The sequence below is a fragment of the Orbicella franksi genome, chromosome 4 (assembly GCF_964199315.1).
Source record: "Orbicella franksi chromosome 4, jaOrbFran1.1, whole genome shotgun sequence".
NCBI lineage: Eukaryota > Metazoa > Cnidaria > Anthozoa > Scleractinia > Merulinidae > Orbicella > Orbicella franksi.
In genome coordinates, this window is record NC_138148.1 from 6,003,478 (window position 1) to 6,019,191 (window position 15,714).

General features: G+C 37.6%; 2 protein-coding genes across 2 annotated transcripts; both read right to left on the reverse strand.

Annotated features, from left to right (window-relative positions):
* Positions 1-264: 264 nt before the first annotated feature.
* On the reverse strand, positions 265-9,794 carry LOC145484252 (uncharacterized). The gene is made up of 6 exons (XM_081462893.1): positions 9,377-9,794; positions 5,283-5,569; positions 4,918-5,032; positions 2,988-3,033; positions 1,875-2,001; positions 265-927 (listed from the first exon to the last, which is right to left on the reverse strand). Exons 1-6 carry the CDS (start codon positions 9,447-9,449, stop codon positions 409-411), a joined length of 1,167 nt encoding a protein of 388 aa, XP_081319019.1. The 5' UTR covers positions 9,450-9,794; the 3' UTR covers positions 265-408.
* A 2,117-nt stretch (positions 9,795-11,911) lies between these two features.
* LOC145485297 (putative skeletal organic matrix protein 5) lies at positions 11,912-14,222 on the reverse strand. Its single transcript, XM_081463984.1, has 2 exons — positions 14,109-14,222; positions 11,912-12,790 (listed from the first exon to the last, which is right to left on the reverse strand). The coding sequence occupies exons 1-2, from the start codon at positions 14,169-14,171 to the stop codon at positions 12,272-12,274; spliced, it is 582 nt and encodes a 193-aa protein (XP_081320110.1). The 5' UTR covers positions 14,172-14,222; the 3' UTR covers positions 11,912-12,271.
* Between the last annotated feature and the right edge of the window lie 1,492 nt (positions 14,223-15,714).

Here is a 15,714-nt window from a genome sequence, read left to right on the forward strand (position 1 = left end):
ACGACGTCGAACGCACTCTCATAATCCTTGATTACTACTAACAATATCCATATGCACTTCGCGCGAACAAATCAATGGTGTACAAGAGCATCGACATAGACATATAAATATTCCTCTCCCTCTAGAAGAAAGCATACTTTAAAAAGTTTCCAGACTTTCGAGGGTGAACATCAATTGCTTGAATCTTAAGGGTTGAGCACACCCGTATATGCAAAGCATGCGTGTAAAACACTCAGATATCAGTTACACAAGTCAATTCCCAGCACATTTAGATTATTTGTTATATACTTGACAGCTATTTCTTATACTGACACACTATTATGATCAATATGCGAGCTTCACATTTATGTTTTCTATTGATCAGTCAATCGCCTACTGGTTTCTAAAATTTCTAAGTCAGTTTTTGTCTTACTGCACCAGGATGTAACCCATGGCTTTGATGCAGTTGTCTCCATTGTCAGGACTGACAGCGGCAGCGTTTCCACACGTGTTGGAGTCATCAGGATACCCTCCTGTACCAAACCCGATTCTGGAATCACAAGAGCCGCAGTCATTTTCCTGGTTATTAATGATGCCGATTCTTGCTTTCGAATTGGAAGAAGAAGTACCCACAGCATTGAACCCTTCCTTGTTACAGTTGATCTGTAAGGAGGCCTGTGACCCAATCAGCGTCTTCCACGTGTTACGTCCTAGTGAGGTGGCGCGGTATTGGTCATCAGCGATCACTGAGTACAGAGAGTTGGCCTGCTTGTTGATGACAATGAAGTTAATCTGTTGGCCGATCTTCATACCAAGACAGATCTTGGTGAAGGATGTGTTCCAGTAGGTCGGTAACTTGGTCTCCTGTGCATCAAACCCAGTCTCCCCTCCGGGAAGGTTGTATTCGCTTTTATCGCTCCAGTACCCTGAGCCATAATGAAACGTGTTCTGAAAAGAAAAATGGCGTAAAATATTCATATAACAGTATCGACCTTACTGAATTCTAGTTTAATTGATAAAGCTATTTATTTATATATTTATTTATTTTATTTATTTATTGACAGGGAGCAAACTATTGTCTGAAAGCAACTGGTCAGTAGAGTCTTTTTTACCATATGATCACCACGATCGCTGCTAGGAACTGAGGAGCAGGGATGGAGCAGTGGTGGGAGCACTTGCTTCCCACCCATGTGGCCGGGGCTCGATTCCGGCCCGGTGGATTGAGTTTGTTGCTGGTTCTCGTCTTGCTCTAAGGGAATTTCTCCCGGTTCTCCGGTTTTCCTCCCTCCATAAAGACAAACATCTCCAAATTTTAATAGAGAACCCGCATGAAAACCAGTGAGGAATGATGTGGCTTCCTATCTAAATATTAAAATTAATTACTTAATTAGTTAATTAATTAATTAATTAATATTTTCTGTATATATTTATCTATTTATTTATTTGTTTATTTATTTATTTATTTATTTAGCGTTCAGCGATCGTTCTGATATGGATACTACCCTCCATTGATCGTAGTGCGCGCAATTATTGTATGGAAACCAGCCTTTACGAACTTCACACAATACTATAGAAATAAAATAATTTCTGTACCGTTTATGACAAAAAAAATGTGGTCAAAGAAATTTTACAATTTATGAATTGTGCAATATCTGCGAAAGAAACGTTTGTGAACAATCGAAAATTATAACATTATAAAACGCGGCATTGTGGTTCATCTTATGAGCATAACTTCCCAAAAAACGTTCGGTTTCTTTCTTCATGCGAGTCGTGATGAGGGAGCTGTAATCTCATCAGTTATCAGTTAAGCGTGGGCGATCTGTCTGCCCATTTCTCGAAAACCATTAAATTTTGCAGCTCTCAGCTCTCTAAGAAAAAGCCTGTAAATGCCATACCTTGCTGCCGTCAATCTTCATGACCGGCGTCCATCCTCCATCTCCACATCCAAAATCTCCCATATGACAGAAAACAGAAATTGGTTTTGAGTCAACATGGAGCGTAACCAGCTGACTCACCAACGACCTGTTGAATATAGAAATGTCCAGTACTAAGGGATTAATGTTAGACTATTTAGATACTAGAGGTTTAGACAGAAAATTATCAGCCAATTCGATATTTAAGGAATAGAAAACATGTTCTGTGTTTCTGTCGAGTTGTAGCTACACGAGTGAGAATTTGAGAAAAAGGGAAATGCTGTGGGAACAGGTGCCCACAGGCGAGTGTTTCCACAGGTTTTTTTTGTATTATTTATAGAGCTGATATACACAACTTTAGCAGTTCTGAAACAAACGCTCGAAAAAGAAATCCTTTTTATCAACTACCGCCTCTTATAGTTGGCCACTAAAGTTTCTCCGATTGTTATTGGTTTAAAGTGATCACGTGACAAAAGAGTGTTCATCGGCGAATAGACTCTATCTGCCCGTAGTGCCCGTCCAAGGAATATGCTCAGATGGATAGTGCACCATGAAAATGTTTCTGTAAGCAAGCGAGCTTATAAAAAAAAAACAAAAAAACAAAGAAAACAAGAATTGATTTATCTGCATTTTGTGAATGTTTGTCCGTTTCTTTTTCAAATTTTAAATTTGGCTGTCACGCCATTCATCTCAAAAATATGAAAATAATACAATGTGATTTTTGAACTGGCGTGCGGAAGATAACTTGGTGGCGAACACTAATGACAATAAGGTGTTTTTGTCTCGGAACTATCGGTCTGATAGCTCCCCCTCGGAAATATGGGGCACATTTGCCCGAGAAGCGAGTATTAGTTTTAAGAACATCAAATTTCCGTGGGGCAACTATCAGTCCGATAGCTCCTCAACAGAAACGCTAGAAATCACGAGCTCATAATCTAATTGTTAACTATTATATGGAGAAAAATTCATTAGCCACAGTTAATGTTTCTAGAGTTTTTAAATATACCCCTGAGGGCTTGATCACTCCGGAAATAAACTTTTTAGAAATGGCCTTCACACTATATGAACAGTTTTGGCCAGTCGTTTATGACTTACATGTATACATCATGGAGTTTCCTGCAAGACGCAAGAACTGCTGCAACTGGAAGACACAGAAAGATTGACAGAAAGGATTGACTTGTTTCAAAACAATTAAAGTAATACCATTCTATTGAAGAAAAACCGTCTCTCTCAAATTGACTTGTGTAGATTATTACATATAACAAAATCTTACACTCGCTGAAACAAAATAGCTGATTGAAAAGCAGTTAATATAAACTTAGAGAGTAAACCGAAGCTAGAACAGTAAGTCAATCATCAAAAATATGTTGTTTTATATTTTTATTAAATCCATTTTGAAATCACTGGTTATCCTTCCAATCTGATTGGCTCTCAGCGTTGCGATTAATTCACGAATCGCACTAGTTTGCTCTAAATTGCATCTTTTCTCAGCCAATGAGAATGGGACGGTAAAACAAAACTACCAAAAGATTGCAAGGTTAGTTTAAACTAACCAAAAAAATTTCAGGGAATTGAAGGATAAAAAGTCATTCACCAGTGTGGCGAATTTTGCAACTATTATTGCCAAAATTTGTTGTTATTGTTGTTGTTGTTGTTGTTTTTCAAAACTCTTGACGAAATTAATTAATTAATTACAGCTCCTTCAGGCTGAAAACCTACTTTAAAGTAAGTTTCCAACTGTCAGTGTTCATTTTGACGAATTGTTTGGCGATTTTTCTTCAACATCTGCTCAACATTTGTATGATACCGAGCAAAACATAAACAGACGAACACAACACAATAACAAGTTCATAGGCATCTCAAAAAGGTAGATGTTACCAGGTTTCCGGTAGTTTCAAATGAAGCAATACAAGAGCTCAATTCTGTCGCTGTGAATAAAACGTAGCCAAAACATGTCCTGCTGCACAAAACAGTGAATGAACGAACGTCTTCCGAAGCTGGTGCCAGTCCCGCCATCTTGAAGATATCTTGAAACAAATGGCGCCGCAAGAACTTGACAACTTGAGTATAAAGTTCTACGCCGAGGTCACATAAAGAAAAAGAAATTATAACTAGCTGGAATCCCTTAAAATCATGCAGAGTGCCATTAAACGGTATTTAAAACTGAGAAAAAAAAACTATCCACACTCTGGGCATCATGCACTCGAGGGAGTTTCGCAATTCAAAAGAAATCCATCGCAGAATTACACAGGCTGCACTAAAGACGTCGAGAAGTCTCAACCTCAACCACAAGAGAAAGGAAGGCCTTCCATCATTGATTCAAGCGACGAGAATTGAACTTTTATGCATGAAGTAGACTGTTTTCGTTCTGACTTCAGAACTGCTTGTTCCTTTGTTATTTTCTAGTGAGTTGTCGTCACATGACATCGTTTTAAAATTAGATGTAAAGGCGTTTCCGGTTCCGCTATTTTATATATATATATTATCAAATTTTAACAAGCATGATAAGACGCAACTTTTGGCAAAGCTCAAAAAAAATTCTGTTCATAGGGTTTAGAGCCACCTTAAGTTTTCAAAACTCTAAACCACCTTAGCATAATTTATTTTGACTGGAAACATCTTCGAACCAATTAATAGCTATCTTTAAATAACAAATGTGAAAAATTAAATCAACTCGTAGGAAATGGCAGAAATGGGAGATTTAACAAATCGAATGTGATTTAGCGTAGTCTGTACTCTTATAGACAACGATGCGCGTCATCACACTGGTCAAGATGTTGTGGACTCCACAACAAATTTTGACCACTGTGATGGCGCGTCTCGTTGTCGATAAAAGTACAGACCACGCTAAACCACATTTCGATTTGTTTTTACCACAATATCAACGTCAAAGAATATGTTTTTTTTTCAGAGCGCGAGCTGAAAAAGGCATTGCGCGACACATTGCAGCGACAAATTAGCCAATCATATTGCGAGATTAGCAGCAATTTTGGTTTTAAAAAAATGAGTTATAGATTTCATCTACCTTTTTCACAACTTTTTCCAGAGAAATCTTTGTTACAAAGGCATTCAAATGTGTCATATTTGTAGTTCGCCACACAGGTGCCTCCGTTTTGACAGGGTGAAGAAGAACAGGGTGACTGTAGAAAGATGAGCAATTAGTTTTTTAACAAAATGGCGACATCAATTATAATTTTATCGTCATCATCGTCATCATCATCATCATCATCATCATGTCGTCGTCATCGTTATCGTTATCATAATTATCCTTAGTTTCTGTTCCACACGAAGTTGTAGTTACGAAAAGGATAATAAAACAAAACAAACCACCAATAACAAAAACAACAAAACGCATCATTGATTAGTTAATATTTATGCAATGTTCCCCACCTTAATGGAAAAGTGATGTGAACTCTTATTTCCTTCGTACTCTGTAGAGTTTCTGTATTTATCAGAGGACAGAAGCTCGCACCAAAGTTCTCCGTTTGCTCCTTTGTAAGCGGCCATGTTCACAGAAAGGCAGGAAGGATTGCTAAGGCATTCAAAGTTGCAATCAAAGATGTCGTACACGGTGAATGTCCCAACTCGAGACACATTTAGATAATGGAACTCGTGTTTTACAAATATTTGTTGTCGGACACTTTGTAAAGTTGAGTAGGTATCCTCGGGATTCGACTCTGTGTAGGAAGAATAGAATATCAGACTCAAAAACTAAATGACCAATATTTTAAAGGTGCACTAATTTAATGAGCAGCCATGCCAAACAACTCTGATCGTCCACCCAAACAATGAAATTATTATAGTTTTATATTTTCTTATTATTGATAATTTTCACCTACATTTTCTGCCAAGCAAAACAAAAAGAAAAAGAAAAGAAAAAGAAATTAGAAAAAGAAAAAATACAACTAATCTTGGTAGTTGCCGTCAAATGACGATATCGTGCAAATCGTGCCAGCAGCTTGACGCAAATACTTCGATTTGACAAATTTAAGTTTTTCCCATGCCTTTGAGCAGCTTCACCGTAATTAAATGTAATCACCACCTACCTTTCTCTACAAATGCACAAGTTACCTCTACAGAACTAGAAGGGGAGGCTAATTGAGTCAAAGCCTGTTTTATTGTTCAACTCAGTAGCAATATTTTATGATCAAAATATTAGAAATAAAAACGAAGGTGTTCTTCAATTCTGTTGAAATACAACTTTTTGAGCTGCGGTCAAATTTATTGACTTCACTATTCACTATTTTAAATTGGCAAAACATCTCGCGGCTCATCAGTTGTTTTTCGATATGATGGCTCACTGAATGATAAATGCAAAGAATAACGTGTACAATAAGAAGCAAACATCATGTTAACGCGACGAACCAACGAAAAATAACGTTCTTCCTATCCAGGCTGTTGCGGAGCTTAAGTAACCACGACGGCAACGCCGAGGACAACGTTGATTAAAAAAATGAGTTTATAATGTACGAATCTTGCGATACTCTAAAATCAATAGAGTGCACAAGAAAACCACAACGGCAACGGGAACGTCCCCAAACAAAAGATTTAATGTGCAGGACAATAGCAGTGCACGTGCGTTATAATTCTTGGTACATTTCTTTGCCGTCCTCTGCAAAGTAATTTAGGGAGCTTAAGGTCACTCCCCAGTATTGCACTGCGTATCCCTACTGCGCATAATATCACGCGAGATTAGCGCGCGCGCATTAAAATATGGCGGCTTTTTCTTTACGGCTGGACCTCGCCATAGAGGTAAATCGTCGTTTTCTCGCAAACAAGTATGGTGACCTATCATTTTTTTTTCTGTTCTTTTGAATTGAGTAATAAATTTCTCTGTGTAAAATAAATATTGACCAATTCTCAGTGTAGAATAAAAAACAATCGTCGGAAAAGTGTATATATTTAGCAAGCAATCGTGACTAAAATCATGGTGCTATTATAAGGATTTATATGGGTATAAACAAGGTGCTGTTGCTCCTAAACGAACATGGGGACCCCTCATTTTTGTTTCAAAATTTAATTTCCTATAATACAAACAATCAATAGGCAAAGTTTCACAAAAATCTCAGTGCAGGTTCTATTTCAGTGGATTGACCTTAAGAAACCACGACGGCGATGCCGACGGCAACGTCAATTAAAAAAAGGATTTTATATTTTACCTGCGAACCTCGCGGTACCCGAAAGTCATTTACTTTGTTTATCGCTGTCAAAGCTATCACGAAACTGAATCTAGGACACATCGATAAATTCCAGATAAAAATTAAAAAAATTAGCCGTCGTGGTTCACGTTCTCCAGACAACGCAAAATTTTGTCATTTCACGTTGTTGTTTTGCAGAGGACGGCAAAAGAAATGTACCAAGAATTATAACGCACGTGCACTGCCATTGTTCTCCTCATTAAACCTTTTGTTTAGCGGCGTTGCCGTTGCCGTTGCCGTCGTGGTTTTCTTAAGTTCCCTAAACAAAAAGGTTAAGCAACGACGACAGTGACCCCAAGGACGATGCTGAGTCAAAAATGAATTTATATTTTACCAGCGAAATTGGCAACTGTCTAGATTTGTTCAGTACCCCAATCGCTCCAAAAACATGCTCAGGGTAAATATACAATGACAGCGTTCAATTCCAAATGGAAATACGAAAAATTCGCCGTCGTCGTTCGCCTCAGACGACACAGACCTTGGTCATTTCACGTTCTTGCTTTCCAGAGGAGCGCAAAGAAATGTACAAAGATTTATAACGTACTTGCAGAGCTATTGCTTTGCTCATTAAATCTTTTGTTTGGTGACGTTCTGGTTGCCGTTGTCGTCGGGGTTTGCTTAAGCTTAAAGTATCGCGAGAATATAAATTTCCTTTTTGATCGACGTTGTCCTCGACGTCGCCGTGGTCGTTAAGCTTCCTATATTCGCCTTTTTCATCACTGTCAAAACTTCACGAAACTGAATCTGCGACACAACGATAAATTGGAAATAAATATTTAAAAAATTAGCCGTGGTGGCTGACGTTCTCTGGGCATCGCAGAATTTGGTTATTTTACGTTGTTGTTTTGCAGAGGACGGCAAAGAAATGTGCCTAGAATTATAACGCACATGCACAGCTATTGTCACTGTCCTGCTAATCTTTGGTTAGCGACGTTCCCGTTGCCGTTGTCGTTGTGGTTAATAACGTTTTGACGTTCATTAAATAAATGCGTCACCCTCAGAAAGAAACAACACTTGGTGGCGTTTGTGATTTCACAATAAACCAAAACCTAGCCCTTTTTAGTATGGGCGCAATTCTCCAACGACAAATAAGTCTCTTTCGATCTTGGCTATAAATAGCAATTTGATGCTCTTCATCCCTAAAACAACTAAACAAAAACATTTGTGCAATCCTGAAAGTAAACAATTAAGGCAAATTCCACTTAATACCACCAGCAGGAATTTGTATAAGCAAAGGGTCAACGGCGCAAACAGCCCAAATATCACGAATGATTTTTATGATTTTGGCTTCCCGCTAAACCGGAATTAAGTATTGGAGCAAGATGTCTCATCCTTTATCGTCACCGAAGCAACGTTAAGACTGTTAACGTGATACAATAGGACAATCTTTGTTTACAATATTTGCTCATTAGCCACAGTTTTTGCTGGAGTTAAAAAAACATTAGTTCTGAATTTTGAAAGGCCACAGCACGATTAACTGTCCCAAGGAATTTGAGCCCGATGAATTGAATACTTTTTGTGAGACGTGGATTTAAAAACTCAAAATTTCGCAAAGAATGTATGAGCTCTTTTGCCAACAAGAAGCTTTGCAGGTTTTGAAACTCCTTGAATATTATACCCAAAGAGTCAAAACATTCACCAATTACTAAGTTTCACAAGTTTTTTAAAGGTTTGTAGTCAATTCGTATCTAGTGTGATGCCTTATCTGCGAAAAGTAGTATGCTGATGAGGAAAAATGTAAACAATGACATCAACAAAGATTAATTTGTTTTTTTGCTTGTGGGTATAAGTAATTGCTTAAATGCGAGTGCAGTTAAGAGTTTACACTGCGGGTGAAATTTAAAATTTCTCTTAAAATTGCACGGACCTTTAGCCGAGGACAACTTAAAAGAATTTTCAAATATCATGAGGAGTGTAAATTGCGCCAGCGCTCACAAAAATTACTCGTTTATTATATAACTGAGAAAATTACGAACACGCGTGTTCGTAACACGCCCTGCCAAGCAATTATCAATAAATTGTCCATCTCTCCGACGATCACGGTGGAGTTATTTGGTTTTTTTTTTTCCATTGCTTTTAGAATCGGAGAGGAAAATCTCTTAGATGAAATGTCATCGAGTTACAAATCAAGCGAACCAACAAAAACACGTTTCTAAACATGCAGCCTTGATAGTGAACTTCTTGGATCAAAGTTAGACTCTTCCGGAAAAAGAAAACACGAAATAATAATAGTAAGCATGCATTGTTATTAGAACATGAGTTAGAAAACAACAAGACTGGACTCACCTTTAGCACAGGTTGCCTCTTGCACTAGACCATACGAAACCAACAGAAAGGCGAAGATCAAAACATAGGGCATAGTGTCAGGTAACGAAGGCTAAATCAGCTATGTTAAATTCCAATGCGACGCTCACGGCTTTTCGTTTTCCTCACAACAAGCTGAAAGCTTTGAAGTCAATATTTGGCTTGTTTGGTAGCCGATGGCTGTATATTTCCGTGTTTTATTTGTAACCAATCAGATAAGCTCTTTGAAGACAGCGTCCCCCATTAGTCAAGAAGTGGAAAATCCACTAATGGGCTCGGTTGATTCACTGTTTAACTGTAGCGCCAGCATTCCTTGCCGTTACTGACAATAAAGAGACAGGTGTATCTTTCGGAAAATGGGTAAAGAATGTTTTCTTTTTTTACAGAGCAAAAATTCTTGCTGGCGTCTTATTTTTCCAGAAATATATTCAATACAGTCATAATTTTATTTATGAAAATAAACTAGAGAGAACAACGGTTCAAATGTCATGGTCAAGGCAACAAACCAGTAAGGATTTTAGAATTTGTGTTTGAAACTTCGGTTCATATTTTGACGGGTCATTTTATTCGTTTTCCTGGTTATATGATATTTAGTTAAGATGTTTGGCAAATACTGCATTTAAGTATAACTTAGGTGCATTAGTGGTTAACCGCTGCGAATTTTATTGTTGAATAATTTATTAGGATATCGATGTGTTGACTAAGCCCTGCACTTTATTGTGGCAAAATATCTGATTATGGAAACGTCGGTGCTCGTGTTAATAAAGATATTTGAAATTAACACAACTTAAAGCGAATTAAATAGAAGCGAAACTTATTTTAAGACTCGCGTTAATTTTCTAAAGCGTTAATTTCCTACAGTGCTTTTTTTAGTCAGGAGATAGTGCTCCAAATCATGTGCACAATTTTTAGGCTTCATTTGATATGGAACACTTGGTAATAATATTCAACTTAATGTTGGTTAACCCTTTGAATACCAACTACGCATATATCCGTAATTAATGGTCGTGCTCTTTGTACCATTTGTGACGTCATCAGTATAAATGTCATCAGATATTCTTGATAAGCAGATAGTAGTACTAGGCTAGGCCTTTCCGCACAATGGTCAGGTTTGATATCGACGACATTCCGATGTCGCAAATCGAAAAACAACGTTATCAGTTTTGGTGCAAAAACGGTGGTAAAATGGTCCACTACACCTATGATTGATCAAGGTCCATTTCTAGGCTTCGCCCGTAATTAATATCCAACTTTTCACGGCAGCCAGAAAGAACATACAATGCAAAAGGTAGCCAGTGTAAAAGGGCCGAGAAAAACAGAAAGGAAAGGGACAACGAACAAAATTGAGAACGGTTAATGGCAAAAAAAAAAAAAAAAGGCCAAATTTCGCCTTATGCGCATGCCCCGAATTGAAATTTTGCTCAATTTTGTACCTAATCCTCGAAAAATCTCTCCTTTAAGTAAAAAAAAGCTTTCTTAGCAAAACGTAGGTTTATTTAGCGTCATGGCAGCCAAAAAAAACCTGACTAAATGGTTAAAAACGGTATTTTTTAGCGAAAGTTTGATATTCAAAGGGTTAAGATAAATTAACCGCCGTAGCGAGTTTATGACACTGACTAATAACCTTGCTGGTTCTTTTCATTTTATATTTAACAAATAAAGAAGCCTAAGCCGTGTATTACACTGTGATAAAACACGACGGGCATTTGAGAACACGATGGAAATGTACCAAATGTGGCAAAAAACAGTAAAACAAGTTTTCTCTATGTTTTACACTCTGATAAAACATAGATTTTTGACCAATCAGTCCAGCGCGCGCAGGGTCTCATCTATATTATAAAGTGAGGTAACGTGAAAGCCAATTGCACCATACAGTTTATCATTTAAAGAGTGCCCACCTCATAGAATGTTGGATCACACCCACATGTGCAGTGCATGCGTGTAAGACTTAAATATCAGTTAAACAAGTCAATTTCCAGCACAGTTAGATTATTTGTTATTTAGAAAACAGTCCTAAGAAAATATGCGCGCTCATTGGTTAAAAATCGTGTTTCTATTAAGCATATAGATTATGAGCTAGAGATTTCCATCGCGTGATAGTTCACGAGGGCGCAGCACAGAACTAGCACAAGCTGTTGACGTAATGATGGTGCGAAAGAAGATAATTTACATTTTGATAATGAAAGTTAACAAGTTGTTTTCCTTTTTTTGTCGCGATGTTTTCTAAAAGAAATAGAAAACATGTTCTCCGTGTTTCTATCGAGCTATAGAAACACGCGTGAAAGTTTGGGAGAACTCGAAAAAGCTATGGACACACTCGCTCACGGCTCGTGATCCCCCAGCTTTTCTCGTTCTCTCAAACTTCCACTCGTGTTTCTATTAAACAATTAGATTATGAGCTCGAGATTTCTATCGCGTGATAGTTGACGAGGGCGCAGCCCAAGTCAACTATCACGCATAGGAATCGAGAGCCAATAATCTAATTGTTTTAGTGTAAATCTACTAGTTGTTCAAAACAGTTTAATTATCGAAATCCTCTTCAGACAGACACTTCGAAAACGTCAAGAAGCGGCCGTTATTTTGTTAGCAAGGGCACATCAGTTGCTACGCTACTCACTTTCTATCACAGAATAGATAGTGGGTAGCGTAGGTAATCAGGGAACGGCATTCGTGATAGAATGCTAGTAGATTTCTACTAAAACTCGATAGAGGTACATGTTTTTTATTTCTTAAATATTGGATAGCTGTTGCTTATACTGACAAACTGATTAATCTGCGCATGCCAGCTTCAGTTTAGTTTCGAGTGTCCACTTTTCTGTGTTCTGTTGATCAGCCAATCGTCTGGCGGTTTCTAAAGTTTCTAAGCCCGTTTTCGTCTTACTGCACCAGGATGTAACCCATGGCTTTAATGTGTTTGTTGCCATTATCTGGTGCATGCGTTGCCTCGTTTCCACACGTGTTGGAGTTATCAGGATTCCCTCCAGCACCAAACCCGATTCTTGAGTCGCAAATGGTGCAGGCATCTTGCTCGTCGCCAATGATGCCTATCCATGCTTTAGATGAGGAATTAACAGCACACACAACATTGAGCCCTTCCTTATTACAGGCGGTCTGTAAGGAGGCCTGGGAACCAATCAGAGTCTTCCATGCATTAAGGCCCAGTGAGGTGTTGCGGTATTGCCCGTCAGCGATCAGTGAGTGCAGCGAGTTGGCCTGCTTGTTGAGGACGGCGAAATTCATTTGTCGGCCGATCTTCATACCAAGACAGATCTTGGAGAAAGAAGTGTTCCAGTAAGTTGGTAACTTGGTCTCTTGTGACTCAAACCCAGTCTTCCCTCCAGGAAGGTTGTATTCAGTTTTATTACTCCAGTACCCCGAGTAATAATGAAAAGTGGTCTGAAAAGAAAAAAAAAAGGTATAATAATCCTTTAAATAACATTATGGACCTTAATGAGTTTTAGTTTAAAAAATGATAGTGTAATTTATTTATATATTTGTTTCTTATTTATTGACAGGGAAAAAACATTTGTTCTGAAAGCAAATGTGACTAGTAGAGGCGCTTTACCATATGATCACCACGATCGCTGCTAGAGACTGAGGAGCAGGGATTGCGCAATGGTGAGAGCACTCGCTTCCCACCAATATGGCCCGGGTTCGATTCCGGTCCGATGCCGTATTTAAGGTCATCCCACTGAAATAGAACCTGCACTGAGATTTTTGTAAAACTTTGCCTATTGATTGTTTATATTATAGGAAATTAAATTTTGAAATCAAAATGAGGGGTCCCCATGTTCATTTAGGAGCAACAGCATCTTGTTTATACCCATTTTCATTTCATAATAGCACCATGATTGTAGTCACGATTGCTTGCTAAATTCACGTTTCCGACGATTGCTTTTTGTTCTACACTGAGAATTGGTCCATATTTATTTTACACAGAGAAATTTATTACTCAACTCAAAACAACAGAAAAAAAATGATAGGTCACCGTACTCGTTTGCGAGAAAATGACGATTTACCTCTATAGCGAGGTCTAGCTGTAAAGAAAAAGCCGCCATTTTTTAATGTGCGCGCACTAATCACGCGTGAAATTATGCGCAGTAGGGATGCGCAATGCAATACTGGGGAATGACCTTAAGGTGGCTCCAAAGGGTAATCATTCATGGCTTCGCGCGCGTAAGTGTTATGTTTTGAATGTTATGGATATTGTTTTTGCATGCGATTTTACATCCAGTCCAATCAAACTTGTTACATGTAATAAGCAATGATTAAATATTATTCTACTGTCATGTCTGTTAAAATTTTGGGTTCTGGTCTTGAATTATAACTACCCAAACAAAAGTTTTTTTTTTTGTTTTTTTGTATACCTATTTATGGCTTTATTTGTGATTTTCTTGAATTTCCTTCGGTTAAATCTTCTAAAATTTTCACAGCACATTGCATCCTGCGGGATACGAATTTTAAACATAATAAAGTAGGGTCTGTCAAGGCAATAGAAATTTGCCTATATTCACTGTATAGAAAGAAGGTCATCGCTGCATTTAGTGATCATTGCGATATGTAAACTACTTTCCATTGATCGTAGTGATCTTAATTATCGCATGAAAAGCAGCCTCTAGCTTCACACAATACTACGGATACAAAAATTGCATCTGCTCTGTTTATACTAAAAATTACGGTGAAAGAAAATTACACCTGTAGATAAATGCCGCACCTTGTTGCCATCAATCTTCATGACCGGTGTCCATCCTCCATCTCCACATCCAAAATCTCCCATGTGACAGAGAACAGAAATTGGTTTTGAGTCAACATGGAGCGTAACCAGCTGACTCACTTTCATCCTTCAATACATTTTGATAAGCATGATAAGACGCAACCTTTGGCAAAGTCAAACACTATTCTATACGTAGGGTTCAGAGCCACCTTAAATTTTCAAAACATTAAGGTGGCTCTGAACCCTATGAAAAGGATTTGTTTTTAAACTTTGCCAAAAGTTGCGTCTTAACATGCTTATCAAAATTCATTGAAGGATGAAACATTAACTATAGCCAATGATTCTGAATCTTTTATCGCCCTGACCACCTGATCACTCTGGAAAATATATTTTGTGCTCTTGCACCATTTAAGCAGTTTTGGCGAGTCCTCTATGACTTACATGTATTCACCATAGAGCTCCTTGCAAGACTCAGGAACTGTAAATGGAACAACAGAAAATAAGGATTGGTTTGTTTCAGAGCAATTGAAGCCATACCCATTTTATGAAAAACCTTTCCTTTCAAATTGACTCCCTTTTAGATTAATAATATAACAAAATTTAGGACAAACTGAAACAAAATGGCTATGTGAAAAGCAGTTCAATATGAACTTGCACAGAAAAAGGAAACTAGAACAGTCAGTCAATAATCAAAGATATCTTATTTTATATATTTCAATTGTATTATTGTTTTACACTCTTCAAAGAGGTAGTATGTATCTATCAAGTTATAAGTTCTGGAAAGAGTTGGAAATTCTTGTCATTGTCAGCACCCGAAATTAAGATAGGGATAGAATGCATAGCTATCTTTAATCGAATAACAAATGTCAAATCAATAAACTCGGAAGAAAACGCAGACATGAGAGGTAATAGTACTCATCATTGGATGCTGCTGTGTCTATTAAAAAACTAACACATAACAGTAAAAAACTGACGAACCAGTGGCCCTATATCCTAAGTTAAAAATTAAAAACGATTTACACTTATAAGATAATAAAAATTACAAAATAGAATACAGCTAAAATTTAAAGATATGATAAAAGTTAAAAATTTTAAAAATCTAAGTCTAGATATGCACAACTAAAAACTAAGCTAAGAGTTTTTGGACAAAAAAAATTTCTAACAGAAGATTTAAAGGAGCCAATGGAGTCTTTCTTGCGAATGTCTAAAGGGATGCTCTTCCATAGTTTTGCTCCATTGGCTTGGAAAGTTCGCCCCCCTTCCGTTTCTCTGTTATAGGAGAGTTATTGTGTGGTTATTGTGTGTCGGTCTGAGTTTCTCGTTAAAAGTTCTGTTATATAGCTCGGACAATTATTTTCATCTTTGATGCGCCTAAATATTAAACTAGTCCTTTTAAGGTTTAATTCTTTAATTCAATAGGCTTTCCACTCGTGCAGCCCATTAATCAATCACTCATTACGAATTTGCTTCTTATTAGGAAACTGCAGATTAATTGTTTTGAACAAGCCTGTCATTTTAGCAATTTCAAATTAATGTAAAAATCAACTTCCTGTTCCTAGCCAAAGCCGACAAATTGCATACATAGGTGGTTCATTCAGCCATTTAT

What these genes read in the sequence shown, in the direction of transcription:
- LOC145484252 (XM_081462893.1), bottom strand. Translation starts at nt 9,449, where the DNA reads ATGCCCTATGTTTTGATCTTCGCCTTTCTGTTGGTTTCGTATGGTCTA. An exon ending in AGAGGCAACCTGTGCTAAAG is followed by an intron (nt 5,570 to 9,376) that starts GTGAGTCCAGTC and finishes CTTCCTACACAG; the next exon opens with AGTCGAATCCCGAGGATACC. An exon ending in TGGAAAAAGTTGTGAAAAAG is followed by an intron (nt 3,034 to 4,917) that starts GTAGATGAAATC and finishes TGTGTCTTCCAG; the next exon opens with TTGCAGCAGTTCTTGCGTCT.
- LOC145485297 (XM_081463984.1), bottom strand. Translation starts at nt 14,171, where the DNA reads ATGGGAGATTTTGGATGTGGAGATGGAGGATGGACACCGGTCATGAAG. An exon ending in TGAAGATTGATGGCAACAAG is followed by an intron (nt 12,791 to 14,108) that starts GTGCGGCATTTA and finishes TTTTCTTTTCAG; the next exon opens with ACCACTTTTCATTATTACTC.